The sequence below is a fragment of the Mya arenaria genome, chromosome 13, assembly GCF_026914265.1.
Source record: "Mya arenaria isolate MELC-2E11 chromosome 13, ASM2691426v1".
Classification (NCBI taxonomy): Eukaryota; Metazoa; Mollusca; class Bivalvia; order Myida; family Myidae; genus Mya; species Mya arenaria.
In genome coordinates, this window is record NC_069134.1 from 35,483,835 (window position 1) to 35,501,771 (window position 17,937).

At 36.5% G+C, this 17,937-nt stretch overlaps 1 protein-coding gene across 1 annotated transcript; it reads right to left on the reverse strand.

The window, feature by feature from the left end:
• Nucleotides 1-595: 595 nt before the first annotated feature.
• Nucleotides 596-17,653, reverse strand: LOC128214713 (uncharacterized). Its single transcript, XM_052921335.1, has 15 exons — nt 17,271-17,653; nt 15,073-15,127; nt 13,888-14,009; nt 13,152-13,228; nt 12,564-12,708; nt 12,165-12,342; nt 11,307-11,477; nt 8,823-9,035; nt 8,207-8,344; nt 7,614-7,831; nt 6,904-6,974; nt 6,270-6,303; nt 2,923-3,429; nt 2,110-2,171; nt 596-1,549 (listed from the first exon to the last, which is right to left on the reverse strand). Exons 1-15 carry the CDS (start codon nt 17,459-17,461, stop codon nt 1,467-1,469), a joined length of 2,265 nt encoding a protein of 754 aa, XP_052777295.1. The 5' UTR covers nt 17,462-17,653; the 3' UTR covers nt 596-1,466.
• Nucleotides 17,654-17,937: the final 284 nt, after the last annotated feature.

A 17,937-nucleotide genomic window follows, 5' to 3' on the forward strand; every position in this document is an offset into this window, starting at 1 on the left:
AATCTTCGTCGAGCTTCGTTAATGTATTGCAAACAGAAAAAAGCATAATTAAGTCTTCATATGAAGTGTTTCCATCAAGAATGGGACAAGTTAAGGTAAATAAAGTGTCACAAATCAGTAGGAGTGTTAAAACTAAGATACCAATTGCTGGAACCCTTAGCAAATGATGATATTTGCTAAAATATCGTCTTTGACGACCACAATTTACATTAGCGTTAACAACGCTAATACTTACTTAATTACAGCTTTGTTGTTGGGTGATTGGTTGATTGACTTTATCATGTGAGTGTTGTTTTTACTTTACCGACGTGGGTTCGCACACCACTAAAACCAATACTTTTTTCTTATACTATAACTGTATTTTTTCCTGCAAAGTCGATATCGTAGAGTAAAATGTAGATAAAATAAGTGTTTTCAGATGCATTACCGGGGAAAAAAATGGTCGTAAAAATGAGCTAGTACCTTTAACATTGAGAAGCAAACGAAATTGAAAACACAATACTTAAAAGAGATATTGTTTATTTACAACAAATTTGAATATGAAAATATAAACTATTTAAACAGTTTACACGTATAAAAAGTCCATTACACCGAACGAAATGATCAGGAATTCTAAATTTGAATAAATGTAAGTTATGTACAATAATTTTAATTTTGAATGAAATGTACAAAAACGTCATTCGATAGGCTGAAAGCGATTCTAACTTCTTCTTTATTTAATGTCACTTAAAACCTTTTCGCATTCACCCCTAGATTTAAAAAAACAAACGCGAATACAGTTTAAAGGATATAAGATAAACGATAAATAAATTATATGTTTCAAGACTAACACATATTCGTTAACATTCGAAAACAAAATATTAACAGATAGCGTATTACATTGTTGCATACCATGACGTAAATCAGTTAAATATCACATAGTCAGACGGTATCACAATAAACACTTATTAATTCAATGCTATATCATCGCAGTCGCTTTAATTTAATGTTATAACATTTAAAACATGATAAAAGAATGTATAAAAATAATGTATTTTGATCCAGTTGTGTTGGGCCGATTGTTCTGTGCATTGATTTAGTCGTTGTTAGAGTTAACTTAGATGTACTGCGCTGGAACTTTCATCACAACACTCTATACAATAAATATAACAGTACATGTTTTTATCTATCTATATATAGACGTATGAACATATCATACAATAAGCACGTTGAAAACTTTCACCAAGTTCTGATTTATTGAATGTGTCAGGAAATTATTAGCGTAATGTTATTTGATGACTGAAGTTTACTTGCATCGTTGGCTGTATCCGCATTTATTTGATTTATAATAAATTCTGGAAGATATGTATGTATATGTATAGCTGGACCTCTCTCGATTGTCTTGATTGGCTAAAATGTCTCGACTCAATTGATTGGTGGAACTATTTTACTCATTTAATAGTTTGCTTTCTCTGTGATTTGATTGGTTAAAACTGTCTGGATTGACCTCCTCGCTCCGCCCAGCTCGGCATGTACTGTCCTTGACCTTCTCCGTTCACTCCATTTTGTTCTGTTGGAATAAATATATATATATATGTATATATATTGTACACGTATGCTTGCTCTAATGATCCTATAACGATCTGAATGAATTACATGCAAACATGATATGCCTCTGTAAGCTATATTAGAAGGCATCCGAAGTACACGTAGTGTGTTTTGTTGTTGAGTTTATAGTAATTGGTTTTAATTCGATTGAGACGGAAGCTGAACCCTAATACAACCACTCTCATGTCCTTTACCAGGGTAGAAACCAGTACTGGTGTCCATGTTTATCGGCCATGAGAAAGTACCCCGAGTGAGGGTCGAATTAACACCCTCTTGGGTTATAGGCGGACACCTATACCACAAGAGCACACTCACCTGTGTTGTTTCTATGCTGGGCAATGATCCATCACGTTTAGAAGAGGGCATACAGTGTTAGGGTTACTGGTGTTGTTCTATTGTTTCTTTTATTACGTTATTGAATAAAAGTAACTTAAACCAGCATTGATTGAATTGTTACTTCATTTGTCTATTTTAAGCTTATTAAAATTAATATTTTCGGAAAAGAGGTTGATTTTTACTCACGTCTGTTGCCCATCTGCGCAGAAATCTGCAAAGGCCGCGTTGGTATGTCCCCCATGATCAACCTGTAAATAACAACGATGACAACTTTGACTGGTATTCAATAGTGGTCTTAATTGGAACTACGAACGATGTAGCTAATCGGATGGCTCGATATACATAGCTTACCTATGCAGTGAACGGGGTCGGTGATATATGACCATACGATTGACATAAGTTGCATATTAAATACCACCCAAGGTTGCAACAAAGCAAAACAGAGTTTCTTAGTGTTTTGAAACCGAACAGACTGGCAAAACAGCGAACCACTTTAAAATTAATAACACATGAACACAAAGTATATAATTATATTGCTATTGCATTTGGATATGTCCTACTTTTCAGCCACAAGTCCAATACATGTATTTATCAAAAACGAAGAAACCATAGTTTGATGGGAATGAGCTCATGTTTTGGAGTCATATATTAACCTATAAACAACTAAGTGAAATTTAACATAAATTATTCATTTTTCCTCAGATTTATCAAAGTGGTCACTCCTACCAACGATTTAGCATGGAATAACTATGAACTAACTGCAGTTTAACAATGTCAGAAAATCAGATATTTAGGCATTTCGGGATTTCTGACATTGTTTAACTGCAGTAATTCATATATTTTTATGGTAGACAGGTAAATCTGAAGAAAACAGAAGAAGAAATATTTGAGCTCAATTTTGAGCTCAATTGTCACTAAATTTTGTACAGGTCATATGACACCAACGCAGGAGTTACTTCCCATCAAACTACTGTGAGACAAAGTGGAAGAAAGACTCACCTCATATTATTGTCTCCGTATTTGTCCTTGTATTTGATTGGGTTGGTCTCTTTCAGTTTCATGGCCTTTGCGGTGTGGTCGATCGACATGTACTTCTCATCGTCGCCGTCCGCAAACCGCCGACGTTGAGGGCGCGATGTGACGTCATTTCCGTTATGAACTGGTGGTAAGGTGTTTGTGTTGTGCTGATTGTTGCTTTCCAGCCATTCTGGGTTATTTGACGGACGGTTGCCGGAGATTTCGTTTTGCGTAAATTGGTCGTGGCCGTTCTGCTGGCGTGCTTGCCCCTGCATAGAGGGATCGTTCCCGTTCTGCTGGCGTGCTTGCCCCTGCATAAAGGGATCGTTCCCGTTCTGCTGGCTTCCCCTGCTTTGAGAATACGGGTCAGTCATTTCGTCCATCGGCGATTGCTGATTTTCGCCGACGGGCGGGGCATAATGGGCGTCGGCTTGACTGATTCTCATGCCGTTCAGCAAACTGTTGTTGGAAGGTACACGGGATGGCTGCCTGTTAGTGAAGAAGCATGCAGTTCATGTTTAGAAACATAAAATGTAATTCCATAAAGTTAGTAGCATGCGTGATGAGGGAACAGTTAGTGGCGAGATAAAAGAGTAGTTGCTAAATATCGCGTAAACGTGCACTTGACAGAATAGCGATAATATGTACATGTAAACGTTACAGCTAAGTTCTTAAGTCGCTTTTAAATGAACTCGTACCTTAAACTATTTTTTGCTCATTGACATATTTGGATCTGACACGGCGCGTATATAGTGTACATAAAGGCGTACCCGTACAAGGAGCGTGTCGCTACCACCAACTTAAAGAAAACGATACTTTATAAACCTTACATGTCAAAGTTTCCTTTATCATGGCTAAGAGAACTTCCACGTTTATCGAAGAATTTTTGAGCGTTGAGTTATGGATTTTTTTTCGCTATGAATTTCACCAATCCAGCAAAAAAACAAACAGAGAAAATAAAGAACGGGTTCGTTAAATTATGTTTTAAGATCTAAAGTAGGTTGACTAAAAATAAATGGAATGTGTATTGTATTAATTTTGCAACATCAACGAGTATCAGTAAAATAATAAACATTGGGAAAATAGCAGATACAGCAAAGGTTACATAAACTACTGAAATGTAGTTTCAGATAGTTTAAACATGACATTGTATGCTATCAATAATACTTCTTTATATAATAATAACAATAAAGAGAAAATAGCGGTTTGTATAGGTTCTAGATTACATTGTATGAAAACATTTATATTTCTATATAAATAAAGAGGGAAAAGATAAACAAGCAAGAAAATGTATTATCTATTCTGTATTAACAATAACCAATACCTAAGTAATAACAACAATACGATTTGTGTATAAAAATGATATACTAAAGAATAACATAATTTTTTTATAAAATATAACTCCATTTGAACGTGCCTAGGCGTGCTTATAATGTTCACATAAGTGAACAAGTTCTTTACCTTAAGTTAACAATTGTATATTTAAATACTCAACGACTGCTTTTAAAAGAATAACAAAGAAAGTATGTGAAAGGAAATATTTTTAGACTGCACCAACTATGCGGAAAGTTGCCAAAACCACTATTAATATTTAAGTTGCATTCTCACAGATTGATCTTTTTTTACCAGTGATATAAGACTGCTGACAAAAGATCAGATCTCAGTTTATCATATTTAAGTTCGAAAATTGATGTTTTATGGCTTAAAGCGTTACTAACGCTTGAAGAAAAATGAACTTTTCGGCAGTTTTACCAAACAGTTGAGATTTGTTCTATTGGGAATCATCTTATATGACTGAATTGAAATCTTTGCTACCAGAATCAGCCGATTTTGAGACAACTTTTTTAAAAAGTGTCAAAACTGACAATCTGTAAGATATAGCTTTAAAGGTTGATATAAACAAATTCAAAACAGAAAAAAAAACATCATGTAAGAAATATGAAGGAAAGTACAATATTGAATTATTTTGTATATGAAAAAAAAACGTAAAGAGATCTGACATCATGCTTAGTTTGCAAATATAGAACTCAACTTTAAGATGCACTCTTACTCCCAAATAAAATGTACCACAATTAATACAACTGCTTTAATTTACCGAAAAGGATGAATAAATATCGAACACAATAGTTCTTATGAGGGATACGGTGTTTAATTTGAAAGAAAGGTGCAGAAATCTTATGAGACGATCGTTGAATTTCGTCATTCAATATTTGTGATTTTTCGGCTGTTTTATGCACGTTTACAATTTTGTTATCAGTAATAGATATTTTCCATAAATGCATTACTTAGTAAGTAGTTAAAAGTTTATCACTCAAATTTATGTTTGTTGTACTAATTATAAATGCACTTAAAAATATCACTTAAAGTTTAGCATTTTTTTCGATAAAATGAAGGTTCAATTTTTTTACCGAAAACCTGTTTTTTTTTCTTAACTATAAGTCTAATCGACTTAAACATTTACTAACTGATTAAATAGATAACAAATAAATCCACTTTTAAAAAGCATCTCATCGATCTGTCCTTAGCTTCAAGAATCAGGGCCTGGGCCATTATTAAAGTTTAATATTTTTTTTTTAATTAACTTTGTGTTTCTTTTTAATACTGACTAATGTTAAATTCACACAAATTTACACAAATATGTAACAAATTACCAAAAGTATGACACTAAGTAATAGTTAGATGACATAAGTAAAAGCTTAATGATTAAGAATGGGCGGAGTGAGCGTAGCGAACGAGCCTTTCTTGATCATAAAGATTTTAATTCAGGTCATCTAACAGACATAGAATACAACCTCACTAGCTGATACATAGTCAACGCAAAATCTGACGAAGGGAGTGTGTATTGGATGAGTGGCAGTAGGTGGACCTTTAAGTTACCGCGAAAGTTGAATTTCTTAATGATTAAGCCTAATACTTAATGATTGCCTTTCTGCAATTCCATTTGCTGTAAATGTAGGTTGTATTCTAAGATAATTTCAGTAAACACTCAATTCGATCCTTCTTGAAATGGATCCCAGCTGAAATGACCGTTTTTCTGAAATGTTCAATATGATGTTTGTCGAGCATAAAATACTATTTTTTCTAATTACTCTAGCTACATATAAGGAAAATAGGTCACTGCAGGTGCTAGATCTACCGTTAAGGAACGTTAATATGAATACAAAGAACATAGCTATTTCTAATATCTACAAGAGGGATAACATAATAAAAATAACCGAACAAAATCTAGTTCTAGTATAAAGAAATGTTAATATGGGTGCGTAGATCACTGGGCCCGGCTGCCGGTTTTCCCGGGCTCGACCCAGCTGGGCTTGTAAAAATCATCGTACCTGGACCGCACGGGGTCGCGGTTGTGCATCGACACTGAAAAGGAATTAAGAAAAACATGCTGTATAGAGGAGAACGGTTTTGATTGTGTTTGTGAAAATGAAAACATCTATGCACAAATTTTATTTTAAGTATTAACAAAAGAGCTAATTTGGCCTTTTGAAGACGTTTTTGTAGACGTTATTTTTGTTAATATTCCACATGTTTTAAAAAAGTAGATGTCTGGGCTGGTATTCAATATTGGTCTTAATTGGATCTAAGAACGATGTAGCTAATCGGATTACTTGTTATTTATAACTGACCTACGGAGTGCATGAAGTCACTTATGTAAGACCATAAGATTAACTTAAATTGAATATTGAATACCAGCCCTGGCTCTGGTGAAACAGTTTTTTTTAATAAACTAAATTACCATAATATGGATTTGAAAAAAAGTGGACAATAACATTATTGCCCAACTGCGCCCTCTTTGAGGTGAAATAGGACGCTAAGACTAAAGTACATGTCTTTTTGTACAAAACGCTATTACAAAAATCCAACTCTAAGTAACAGGATAGAAGATTGAAAATTAAAACGTATATATTTTTTGAAATTGTATTTGGGACGGGGATGCGAGAGAGGGGGTGGAGCTATTACCTCTGCGACCCTGTGGTGTGGAGATACCATTTGTATCAGCCTGTTGTTGCTGGTTCCCTCCAAGCTGGCTCCTGAAACGTCGATTTAAGTAATTTAAACTTACGAACCAATCATCAGACATGTGTATTATGAGTTCCTGTAAATAATACGACCAGATTGCTTTCAAATAATGATTTTTAAACAAATGTTGATAATCCTACAAAATAACTATAAGTTGTACTCTCACAGATTGACAGTTTTGACTTTTACTCTTTTTATTTTTTGTCTCAGAATCAGCTGATTTTGGTATCAATGCCTTCAATTTAGTCATATAAGATAACTCAGAACAGAACATATTTCAATTGTTTGGAATACTCAACTGCCGAAATACTCATTTTTCTTTAAGCTTAGTAAAGCTTTTGTCCATTAAAACATTAATTTTCGAGCTGAAATAAGAAAAAATGCGATCTGATCTTTTGTCAGCAGTCTAATATCACTGGTTTCCAGACATTTACGCAAAATTTAGCTCATTCCAAAGTTGTCAAAACGATTTGTGAGAGTGCAGCTTTAAAACAACGAGGCTATTTTTCAGTTCTCATCAGAGTTGGAATGTTGCTCTACAGTATAGCATGACACTTTGTTTTATCAATGTTTTGTAATCAGACAAAAATCCTCTTTGTTATAACAATATGTTTAGATTTTAAATACAATGTTTTGAAATGTTTTGAAACCTCATGAAGTCATTGCCATATCTGTCTTTGAATTTGTTTGGGTTGGATTGTTTCAGTTTTTCGGCTCGGCCCTGGAGATCCGCTGGCCCTTTTCCGGAATCGTCCGCCGGTCCGAAGAGCGTGCTTTGCATGGCGGCTGGCCTCGGCCTTCTGACTTCCTCCCTCGTATTGAGTTCATCAGCAAACGGGTTTTGTGCACTAGTACGTGGTTTGTCAGTCTATAAAGACAAACAAGTATTTTCTACTAATGTGATTCGTATTTCTTTTTGACCAACAATTAGTTTTCCCGGTAATGCACATGATTTGTTGAAGGGTTTCAGCTTTTGGAATTTTTGTTTTAACACTCCTTATGCTTTGCCACACTTTATTTCTAAATTAAAAAAAAAAAAAACGCGCATTTTACAAACCATGAGCGAGTGACTTTAAAGAATAAGGTGCTTTCTTAAGTAAATTATAATTTCTAAACAATACACTTCATTCTAGTTTGTCTTATGAAACTTATATTAGTCAAATTTTACATTGAATTGACACTAGCTCTATTGTATTTAACAGAAGCACCGTTTTATCCATTTTTAATAATATTATTATATGACCTGGAGTCTCTGTGGCCGAAACTGTCCGAAAGGGTCGTCTGATCCGCCTTTCACTCCAAGTTTGGCCTGTGGTTGTGGCCCGCCCCAGCGTCCGCGTGGAGTGCTGTCGCCTAGCAACGGGTTGGAGGATTCGAACCCCTGAAAGTTCAAACACACGTTTTATTCATACGGGTCTTTTACAGTTGGTTATCATATTCGATCTGGCAAGACATGTGTTTGTTTGATGGCATTAAAGTGCGGTTTTCTTAAAAACCTATACATTTTAATTTTCAACTTTTATCTTGTTACATAGAGTTGGATTTTTTTTATTGCTTGTTGAACATGTACTTCTAGACTTGTCGTATTTTATTTCTCAAAGGACTTCAAAAAAATAAATCACCTCCCACATTAAAAAATCATCTCCCAAAACAGACATCTCTCTACTTTTCAAACAGGTTGCTGTATAAGTTTAAAATCTGCAAATCTTCCATTTACACACTTGGCCATTTGCTTTGTTGCATTAACCGTGTGTTTCTTAACGAAACGTGAATAATCAACGCAACTAATGATGATGGTTTATCAAAAATCTTAGACTTTATTACCTATACCATTAAATAAAGAATAAGTGTTACTTAACCTGAAAGTTGGCGTTCCTTTGTTTCCGGTTGTCTGACGTGGCGTAGATCTCCGCCATGATTTTGTCAAACTCACTCAACGAGGATTTCGTGAAATCCGCCTCGTGGAAGTCCCGCCATGTTTGAAGATTTGAGCGAGCGTGTTTAAGGATTTCTTGGTTTTCACCAGGGTTGACAAACTCCCCGTCAGATTTGAAGAACTCGTTCCTGATGGCCTGTAAAACCATGTTTTACAAAATTAGTTTATACCAAATTATTTAAGCTCGACTGTGAAGGCACCTGGAAGCTGCACTAAAACAATTAATTCGACTTAAGAGGGGCGTAACATTTTGACTTGCGCTACTCCCTCAGAATCGAAATTAATTTGGTTTACACAGTTCGCAGGGGGTTTGTGTATTTCTAGTCAGAACTGGTTCATTTTGAGTGTATGTAAGTTCTTTTTTTCTCCTATATTGAAATAAAAATAAACTTTGACGATTTTAGGGGGGGGGGGGGGGGTCGTGCACCGGGTTCGCCCACCCGGATCAGCTAGTGCTCTCGAGTCCGTCAACTCGATATTAAGCACTACTGACTGCCTTTAGAGACGCCATGGATACGTTCCCATGATGGGGATTGAAAACCCAACCTCTAGGGTAAGAGGGATACATTTCACACTAGACATTCTCACTATCCCATCAACATAACTGTAGCTTTTCATTTCCGACTTTATTTGAAAATTGTTTTTTTTTATATATTTTTTCGGATCAGATTGCCCTTTTCCTTATCAAAACATATATAAGTTAATTTAGCAAACTTCATTCGATCTAAAAATAGTGATTTATTCATCCATTGCATTGACAACAAGAGGCACATCAGTGCCTGTGCTCCACTGGCCAAAAGGTTCAAGCAAAGACCACCTAACGAACATTTTCGTCAAGTTTCATAGAAATACAATCATCAATTTTTGAGGAGAAATTATTTAAAAAAATTTTTTACTTTAATAGCTCTGGCTGCCATGTTGTGCAGTGGACCGAAATGATTTGGGCAATTTGAGTAAAGGAGCACCAAACAAACATTTCTGTCAAGTTTTATCGAAAAAAGGTCATCGGTTTCGACGACAAGTCGTATAAAGTTTTTTTTATTTTTTAGCTCTGGCAGCCATGGTGTGCAGTGGACTGGAACCATTTAACAAATTTTGGTTAATGACCACCCAAGGAACATTTCTGTCAAGTTTCATCAAAATCTGATCATCGGTTTCTGAGGAGAAGTGGTGTAAAGGTTTTTCCTATTTTTAGCTCTGGCTGCCATGTTGTGCAGCAGACCAGAACTGTTTGGGCTATTCTGGTTAAGGACTACCCAAGTAACATTTCTGTCAAGTTTCATTGCAATACGATCATCGGTTTCTGAGGAGAAGTCGTTTAAAGGTTTTTCTATTTTTACCTCTGGGGGCCATCTTGTGCAGTGGACCGAAACCATTGAAGCAAATTTGATAAAGGACAATCCAAGGAACATTTCTGTTAAGTTTCATCAAAATCTGATCATCGGTTTCTGAGAAGATGTTCTTTAAAGGTTTTTCTATTTTTTTGCCCTGGCAGCCATGTTGTGCAGCGGACCGGAACCATTTGAGCAATTTTGGTTAAGGACCACCCAAGGAACAATTCTGTCAAGTTTCATCAAAATCTGCCTATCCGTTTCAGAGGAGATGTCGTTTAAAGATTTTGCTATTTTTAGCTGTGGCGGCCATATTGTGCAATGGACCAGAACCATTTGAGCAATTTTAATAAAGGACCACCCAAGGAACATTACTGTCAAGTTTCATCAAAATCTGCCGAACCGTTTCAGAGGAGATGTCGTTTAAAGATTTTGCTATTTTTAGCTCTGGCGGCCATATTGTGCAATGGACCGGAACCATTTGAGCAATTTTGGTAAAGAACCACCAAAGGAACATTCCTGTGAAGTTTTGTCAAAATCCGCTTATCAGTTTCAGAGGAGATGTCGTTTAAAGTAAAAGTTTACGCACGCACGCACGCACGCACGCACGCACGCACTCACGACGGACAATCTGTGACGACATAAGCTCCATGACCTTCGGCCAGTGGAGCTAAAAAACGGAGTCCTGGTCCCTAGCTACTGTGTGGTTTTGTTGAAGCAAAATATAAAACAATCAAAGACATGCAAACAAATAAAATATTTACGATTACAGATGACCAAAATAACGGATTGAGGGGGTGGGGGCCCAAGTGATTAGTTTTATGTAAATATTGGAGAGTAAGCATATGCATAAAATACCAAAAAATGAAGCATTTCAAACTAGATGTTGCCAAAATGTTGTTCGGGAAAGACCCTCAACGCCCTACCCCCCTCCCCTGACGCCCCCTCCTCCAAAGTTGCACCCCCGCCCCAAAAGTTGCGCCCCCCAAGTCGCGCCCTCTCTTATTCCAATCCAGGATCGGTCATTAGATGTTGTTTTATCATGGATCAAAATAGGCACATAGAGTTGTTATTACCTTATCTGCAGTTTTCCTCTTGCCGGGGTTCCACACAAGCATATCCATGATAAGTCCCTTGGCGTTCGGACTGACACCATTCCCTTGGTCCCCTAGTCCACGCCCCACATCCACCTTTGGAAGGTTAAACATGGCCTGTCTTAGAGCTTGGGTCCCTTCTTGCCACTCGCTCTGTAAAAGAAAATGATAAATAAAGAAATCGCTGCATATTTTCCTTGACGTACGCATTTGGTGCCCGGATTGACCCTTTGAGCCGTTTTGTCAAAAAAAATCGTTCATAGGGTAATTTTCAAACAGAAGAACTGCACTGTTGCAAATCTGTTCTTGGTACAAAATCTCTCCTAAGATTATTGATATGTACAGTGGCCCCTTGGTCCTTTAGTCCGCGTCAAATGTTCGCATTGGACAAATTGTACATGGTCTGTCTAAGAGCTTGGCTCCATTCCTGCCATGCCCTCTGTGGAAATATTGCACTCTTCATATTTTATATTTTTACATAACGCCTGTTACGTTAAATGACCTTTGGCAGACACCATAATCCGGGTCCTCATGATTTTAACAGCATGTTTGGGAACCGTTGTCAACCCTTGCGATCCGCTCCGTTCACGTGTAAGACGATATTGAGACGTCAAATGTACAGCCTGATAATTCCTTTGGTGTCGGTCTGACGTCATCATCGTGGTAATTTAATCATCGGCATACGTCTGCCTTTTCGGGTATAATTTCAGTCGAACAATTGATGTCGTCATGTTGTAACCATTTATGAAATGCTTTATTTTATGTTTTTTTTTTATATTTCCTAGTCAACTATTGGAAAATAAATAAGATGTTGTGCGAATATGATCATTTTCGACATACCTTGGTCAGCGTCCCAATAGCAACGCATATCTTGGACATGAGGTCCTTAGTGTCCATCTGGTCGCCTTGGAAGAGGGGAGTTCCGGTGAGCAGTTCCGCCATCACACAGCCAGCCGCCCAAATGTCCACGGGAGTCCCGTACTTCTCAATCTGCAGCAGTATCTCCGGAGCAAGGTAGCTGGAAAGTGTGGAAGGGGTGTGTCTTTTAAGCAACATAAAATCAGGCACTCTCCGATAATACAACCTGACGATACGAAGTCCGCCCAAGCCTCCTTACGACCGGTCCATGGTGTATGGACAAAGAACCCCAACAATGGGTAGTGACCGAAAGTACCCAGTACAAGCCAGACCACTAAATCAAGCAGTAAATAACAATGATTATAATAATAAAATTCTCACGGGTTTGGTTGGACCGCGGAGTAATCACTGACGACGCTAAGAGGGTCCTGTGTGGATCGGGCCATTGAAAAGTCGGCAATCTTCACCTCCGCCCCGTCTTCGCTGCAGGCCAGCGACTCTGGCCGGATGTTCCGGTGCACAATACCTTAAGATTTGAAATAAGAACGACGGTTAATCCAAATTCGTGACACGGTTTGAAATCGTTTCTTACTATAATTGTTTTAACGTTGATACTGGTTGATTAAATCTGTATTATTTATAAATAAATAGTTAGAGTGAGACAAAATAGTTCAAAACTATCAAATATAACAAAAATATAACAGAAACCAAAAAAATCACCCAATAAAAATAGTTCGCATTTCTCTGGAAAAAATACAGTCAAAACTCGATGTATCGAAGTCGCTGGGACCTCGGGGAACACTTCGAGATAACGGAAAATCGATATAACCAAAATACAAAGCATGTCTTACTAAACCCAATACATTTGAAAAATGTTCGACATAGCCAGAACATCGAAATAACGGAATTCGACATAGCGAGCTTAAGCTGTAGAAATTACATCGTCGCTAGTATTCCGTGTGTGCGTACCTTGGCTGTGTATATAGGACAGGCCGGAGAAGACCTGTAACATGGTTGCCTTCGTCTCGCTCTCGCTGAACACGCCCCTGCAGGACAATACATAATAAATGGGTAAATGCTAAACTATTGTCCATACGCAATTTGACATTCGGAACTCCTCAGCCATTTTCCATCGAAAACAACTTCGGATGTATGCCGGTACAGGAGTGGAAGTAGTTCGTAAAATTTTGAATTATATTATTAATCAAATGTAGTGTTGTAGCTTGTATTAATTGAAATAACTACGCGAACAACTTGCAGCGTAGTTAAAATGTAACAGTACATATTTCTGACATTGTAAACCGTCCATAAACATCCGAGGTTGTTTTCGATAGAAAATGGCCGAGGAGTTCCGAATGGTAACTTGCCTGAATAAGTAAGAATGGTCCTAGAACATCTGCATCTCGTGGTAGAAGAAGTGACAGACAAGAGAATGAAATAGCGAACTGTGCCAGGTTTGGCTTTTTAGTTTAAACTTAAACCAATACTCACGCTTATATGAGGATATGTAGCCAATGTATGGCCTCAGTCGTACATCAGCAACAACAACAACATCATGACGAGCGTACAAATTATGTGAGACGCCATTGACGTTTTCGTGCAGGTACTCGAATAACATGTGCAATTGGTAATCACCATTGATAAATTCCACAAACAACAATATTAAAAACACACAGCAACAACATCGCGTATATGACACACGTACCGTTTCTTTAGGACGCCCTTGGCGTTGTCCGGCAGATACTCGAAGATCATGAGCAGTTGGTTGTTATCGTTGATAAACTCCACAAACTTGAGAACGTTCTTGTGGTTCAGTTTCAAACAAATCTGAACGAATCAGAAAAAAATAATAATAATTATAAAAGTCATAATAATTATAATAAAAATTAACATGAACAAGTGTGTTGCGATGGCAGATCGATTCGAGGAATACTCGGCTTCTGTCTAAAGACATCAGCATTGAACTCGTATTATATTTTTTCTCTAAAACTTAAAATTTGAGATTAATGTATCAAATGGATTCGAAACACCAAAAAGCCGCTGTGCTCCTTTAAAGCATTAATCTCCGTGTGTCTGGCACTAGAAACAGAAGATAGTCGTTGAATTTGGTTACCTGTTAATTAAGGCTGACTGGAAAACTTTGTTTCCCATCCCCAAGTTCTCTGGTATACTATGCATACAGTGTTTTAACATAACGTTAACAGAATACTGTACCGGGGATGCTGGCGATACTTGTTTCCCACCCTCAATTTCCCCGGTACACTATTAAGCTCTGTTTCATAGAATGCTTTAATATAGCGTTAACATAATACTGTACCGGGTTTGTTGGCGATGATTGTTTCCATTCTCTATTTCCCCGGTACACTACTCATAGAGTGCTACAACAGAGCTCTAACAGAATACTGTACCGGGGTTGTTCGCGATGATTGTTTCCATCCTCAATTTCCCCGGTACACTACTCATAGAGTGCTACAACAGAGCTCTAACAGAATACTGTACCGGGGTTGTTGGCGATGCTTGTTTCCATTCTCAATTTCTACGGTACACTATTACGCTCTGTTTCATAGAGTGCTTTAACATAGCGTTAACAGAATACTGTACCGGGGCTGTTGGCGATGCTTGTTTCCATTCTCAATTACCCCGGTACACGATTACGCTCTTTTTCATAGAGTGCTTTTACATAGCGTTAACAGAATACTGTACCGGGGCTGTTGGCGATGCTTGTTTCCATTCTCAATTACCCCGGTACACGATTACGCTCTTTTTCATAGAGTGCTTTTACATAGCGTTAACAGAATACTGTACCGGGGCTGTTGGCGATGCTTGTTTCCATGTGTGATTTGAACACAATCAAAGAGACTCGTAATTAACAGCAAAACAGTACACTCACCTGAACCTCCTTGTTTGCTTTGCACTCTTCAAGGGTGTAGTAGTTCTTCTTCAGGCTGAAGTAGATGGAGCAGAATCATGATACAGAACTATTGCATGCTCAACGAATGCTGAGTTAAACTGTTAATCCTACATCATTGCTTTTATTATAATGTTAGATATTATGAATTAAAATATTCTAAGGCTATTTCTGTCGATGGCGTTTTTAAAGATAATTACCATATCAATAGTTTTATCAGAAAAACACATTCAAAAAGGATACTTCTGTAATTTGTTTATGTCTTTATTTGGCATCTTCTTTAAATAAAGATATTATTATTATTATTATTATTATTATTATTATTATTATTATTATTAATTATTATTATTATTATTATTATTATTATTATTATTATTATTATTACATTATTATTATTATTATTATTATTATTATTATTATTATTATTATTATTATTATTATTATTATTATACTCTCCAAAATGCCCAACTCCAAATGACAGCGGTTTTATTGTGTAGGCTGATTGTTCAGAACTTCGTTAGTAATAACAACGTTGTTAACATCATCCTTGTTAACTTTAAAAGGTGAACTATTTTGTAGCATGCTTTATATATAAAAAAACAAGTTTAGCTGAGACAGTTATCTCGAATATTGTTTGTAGAAGAAAAACTGCAAATCGTAAGTGTATCTACCCCTATTGCAGTAAGGATTTTTAAGTTAACAAGGAGGTCGTTAACAACCTTGTAAACTTTTACTTTTTCTGAACAATCGACCCAATGTCTGATTCGGGTCATTGCAGACAATATTTTAAAGAAGGCTGGATTTAAGTTCGTATAAAGAAATATTCTGCGATTACCCCTATTGCAGTAAGGATTTTTAAGTTAACAAGGAGGTCGTTAACAACCTTGTAAACTTTCACTTTTTCTGAACAATCGACCCAATGTCTGATTCGGGTCATTGCAGACAATATTTTAAAGAAGGCTGGATTTAAGTTCGTATAAAGAAATATTCTGCGATTAATTGCAAAGGATTGGAGTTTCAACATCGTCCCTTAAAGTATCAGATGCACAGTTAAGTTTTTCAGAACCATTAGGCCAATAAAAATTAGTTTCTAGATTATAATCCCTTTTAAAAATGGGGACCGGGATGACATTTTTATAGATGACTGTTTCTGTGTTGAATGTGTGTTAATGCGTTTTATTATTGTATAAGGAACTATATACATGTCTTTTAGACGGACCACGAACACGCTCGTAAAACATCGACACCGTAAGTATGAATACATGCCGTTCCCGGACAGTACCGGACCGATACGCAAGTATAGACCCTAGTTATTTTTTTTTATTTGAGTTAATAAAATTTAAGGGGCGGCGGGAAAAGAGGGGTATTGAAAATCTAGCAGTAAATTTATAGTCGGCTTAGCAGAATTGTTAAATCTTAAATCTTAGTGACATCATATAATTTTGGCATCACTTGAATTAGTATTACTTGCTGTTTATTAATATTGTCTGTAAACCAAATGATCGAAGTTTCTTTAATGACAATGTTATTGCAGTTTATGTTTTTGGTTTTAATTTCAAATGATATTGGACGAGCTTATTTCAAAAGGAACTTTCAGGCAATATTTCAGCGTGCTTGTTGTATACACTGCCGGTATAAGTTAAACACATGCTTTCTCTACTCAATAAGCGCTTTTGATAATTAGGCAAAAATACTAATGTCGAATTAAAGCCAATCTCAACTAATTTTACCATATAACAATAAAATATACTACAATTTCAAAGTGTAAAAATAATCGTGTTTTTTTACAATTTAGCAAGTACATTTTTACCTTAGATTTTTTTAAAAATAGATCAATAGGTCAACAGATTCTAAGAGCAAAATTGTTTGCAATACCAATACAATAAGAGATTGTGTATGTTGGAAAAGTATATTCAGATTTCTTTGTTGAAAGAACAAACGTACTGTTTTTTCCTATTAATAAAACATTTTAGTTTATGTATTGGAAGTGCATGAATATTTGTTATATATAGAATTTATTCTTTTGTAAGTTAGAAACTAAAAAACAATCACTTGAGATACTTTATGTATTGGAAATGCATGGTTACTTGTAATATAGAAAATGTATTCATTTGTTAATTAGAAAATAAAAACAACGCAACGACAAACGGAACAATAACAAAAAAAAAATAAACACTTACATTTTCATGAGCACGTTTTCATCTTTTTTTACATTCCTCGCTAGGTGGAAATCCGCCGTCACCGTGGAATCAAGGTCCTTGGAAATCTTGTAACGCGACATCTTGTTCGAGCGAGGGGCCCCTTGACTCATGGCTGCTTTGGGATCCCTTCCGGTTTGGTTGAAAGAAATGTTTCCTCGAGGCGTTCGCATTTACACTGGTATGCCAGTTCGCAGTCTAATAGTTTGAATATCAAAAGTTACCAAACTATTTACGAAGGTTAGTAAAGGTGTCCAGGAAAGAAGCGCGAAAACATCGCTTACTAAGACGTTTTTCTTGCCAGTAAACACAAAGATGATTCGAAGGAAAGTGTAAAAATGTTAAAATATTTCATGAAATTTATGAAACCTAATATATCTCCTCGTCAAGTCCAGGTTGTCCCTAGGAATGGCCGATGATGCCGCGATATTGTCATTTTATGGGATTTCCCATTAGATCTGCTTCGATGGACATCACTCTGAGCGCCTCCGCTTGTGTTCAATAATTAAAGTGTGAAATCTATAGGGAGATATATGTAAATAGTTGGGATGCTCGGTTGCAAGAAATGCAAGGGTGTAGCTGTGAAGCTATTTAGATCCCCTACTCCCTCTTATTTAACAGCCTCCGTATCCACTATCGCACGACGTCA

What these genes read in the sequence shown, in the direction of transcription:
- LOC128214713 (XM_052921335.1), bottom strand. Translation starts at nt 17,461, where the DNA reads ATGCGAACGCCTCGAGGAAACATTTCTTTCAACCAAACCGGAAGGGAT. An exon ending in AAAGGAACGCCAACTTTCAG is followed by an intron (nt 8,345 to 8,822) that starts GTTAAGTAACAC and finishes TTGAACTTTCAG; the next exon opens with GGGTTCGAATCCTCCAACCC. An exon ending in TATGGCAATGACTTCATGAG is followed by an intron (nt 6,975 to 7,613) that starts GTTTCAAAACAT and finishes TCGACGTTTCAG; the next exon opens with GAGCCAGCTTGGAGGGAACC.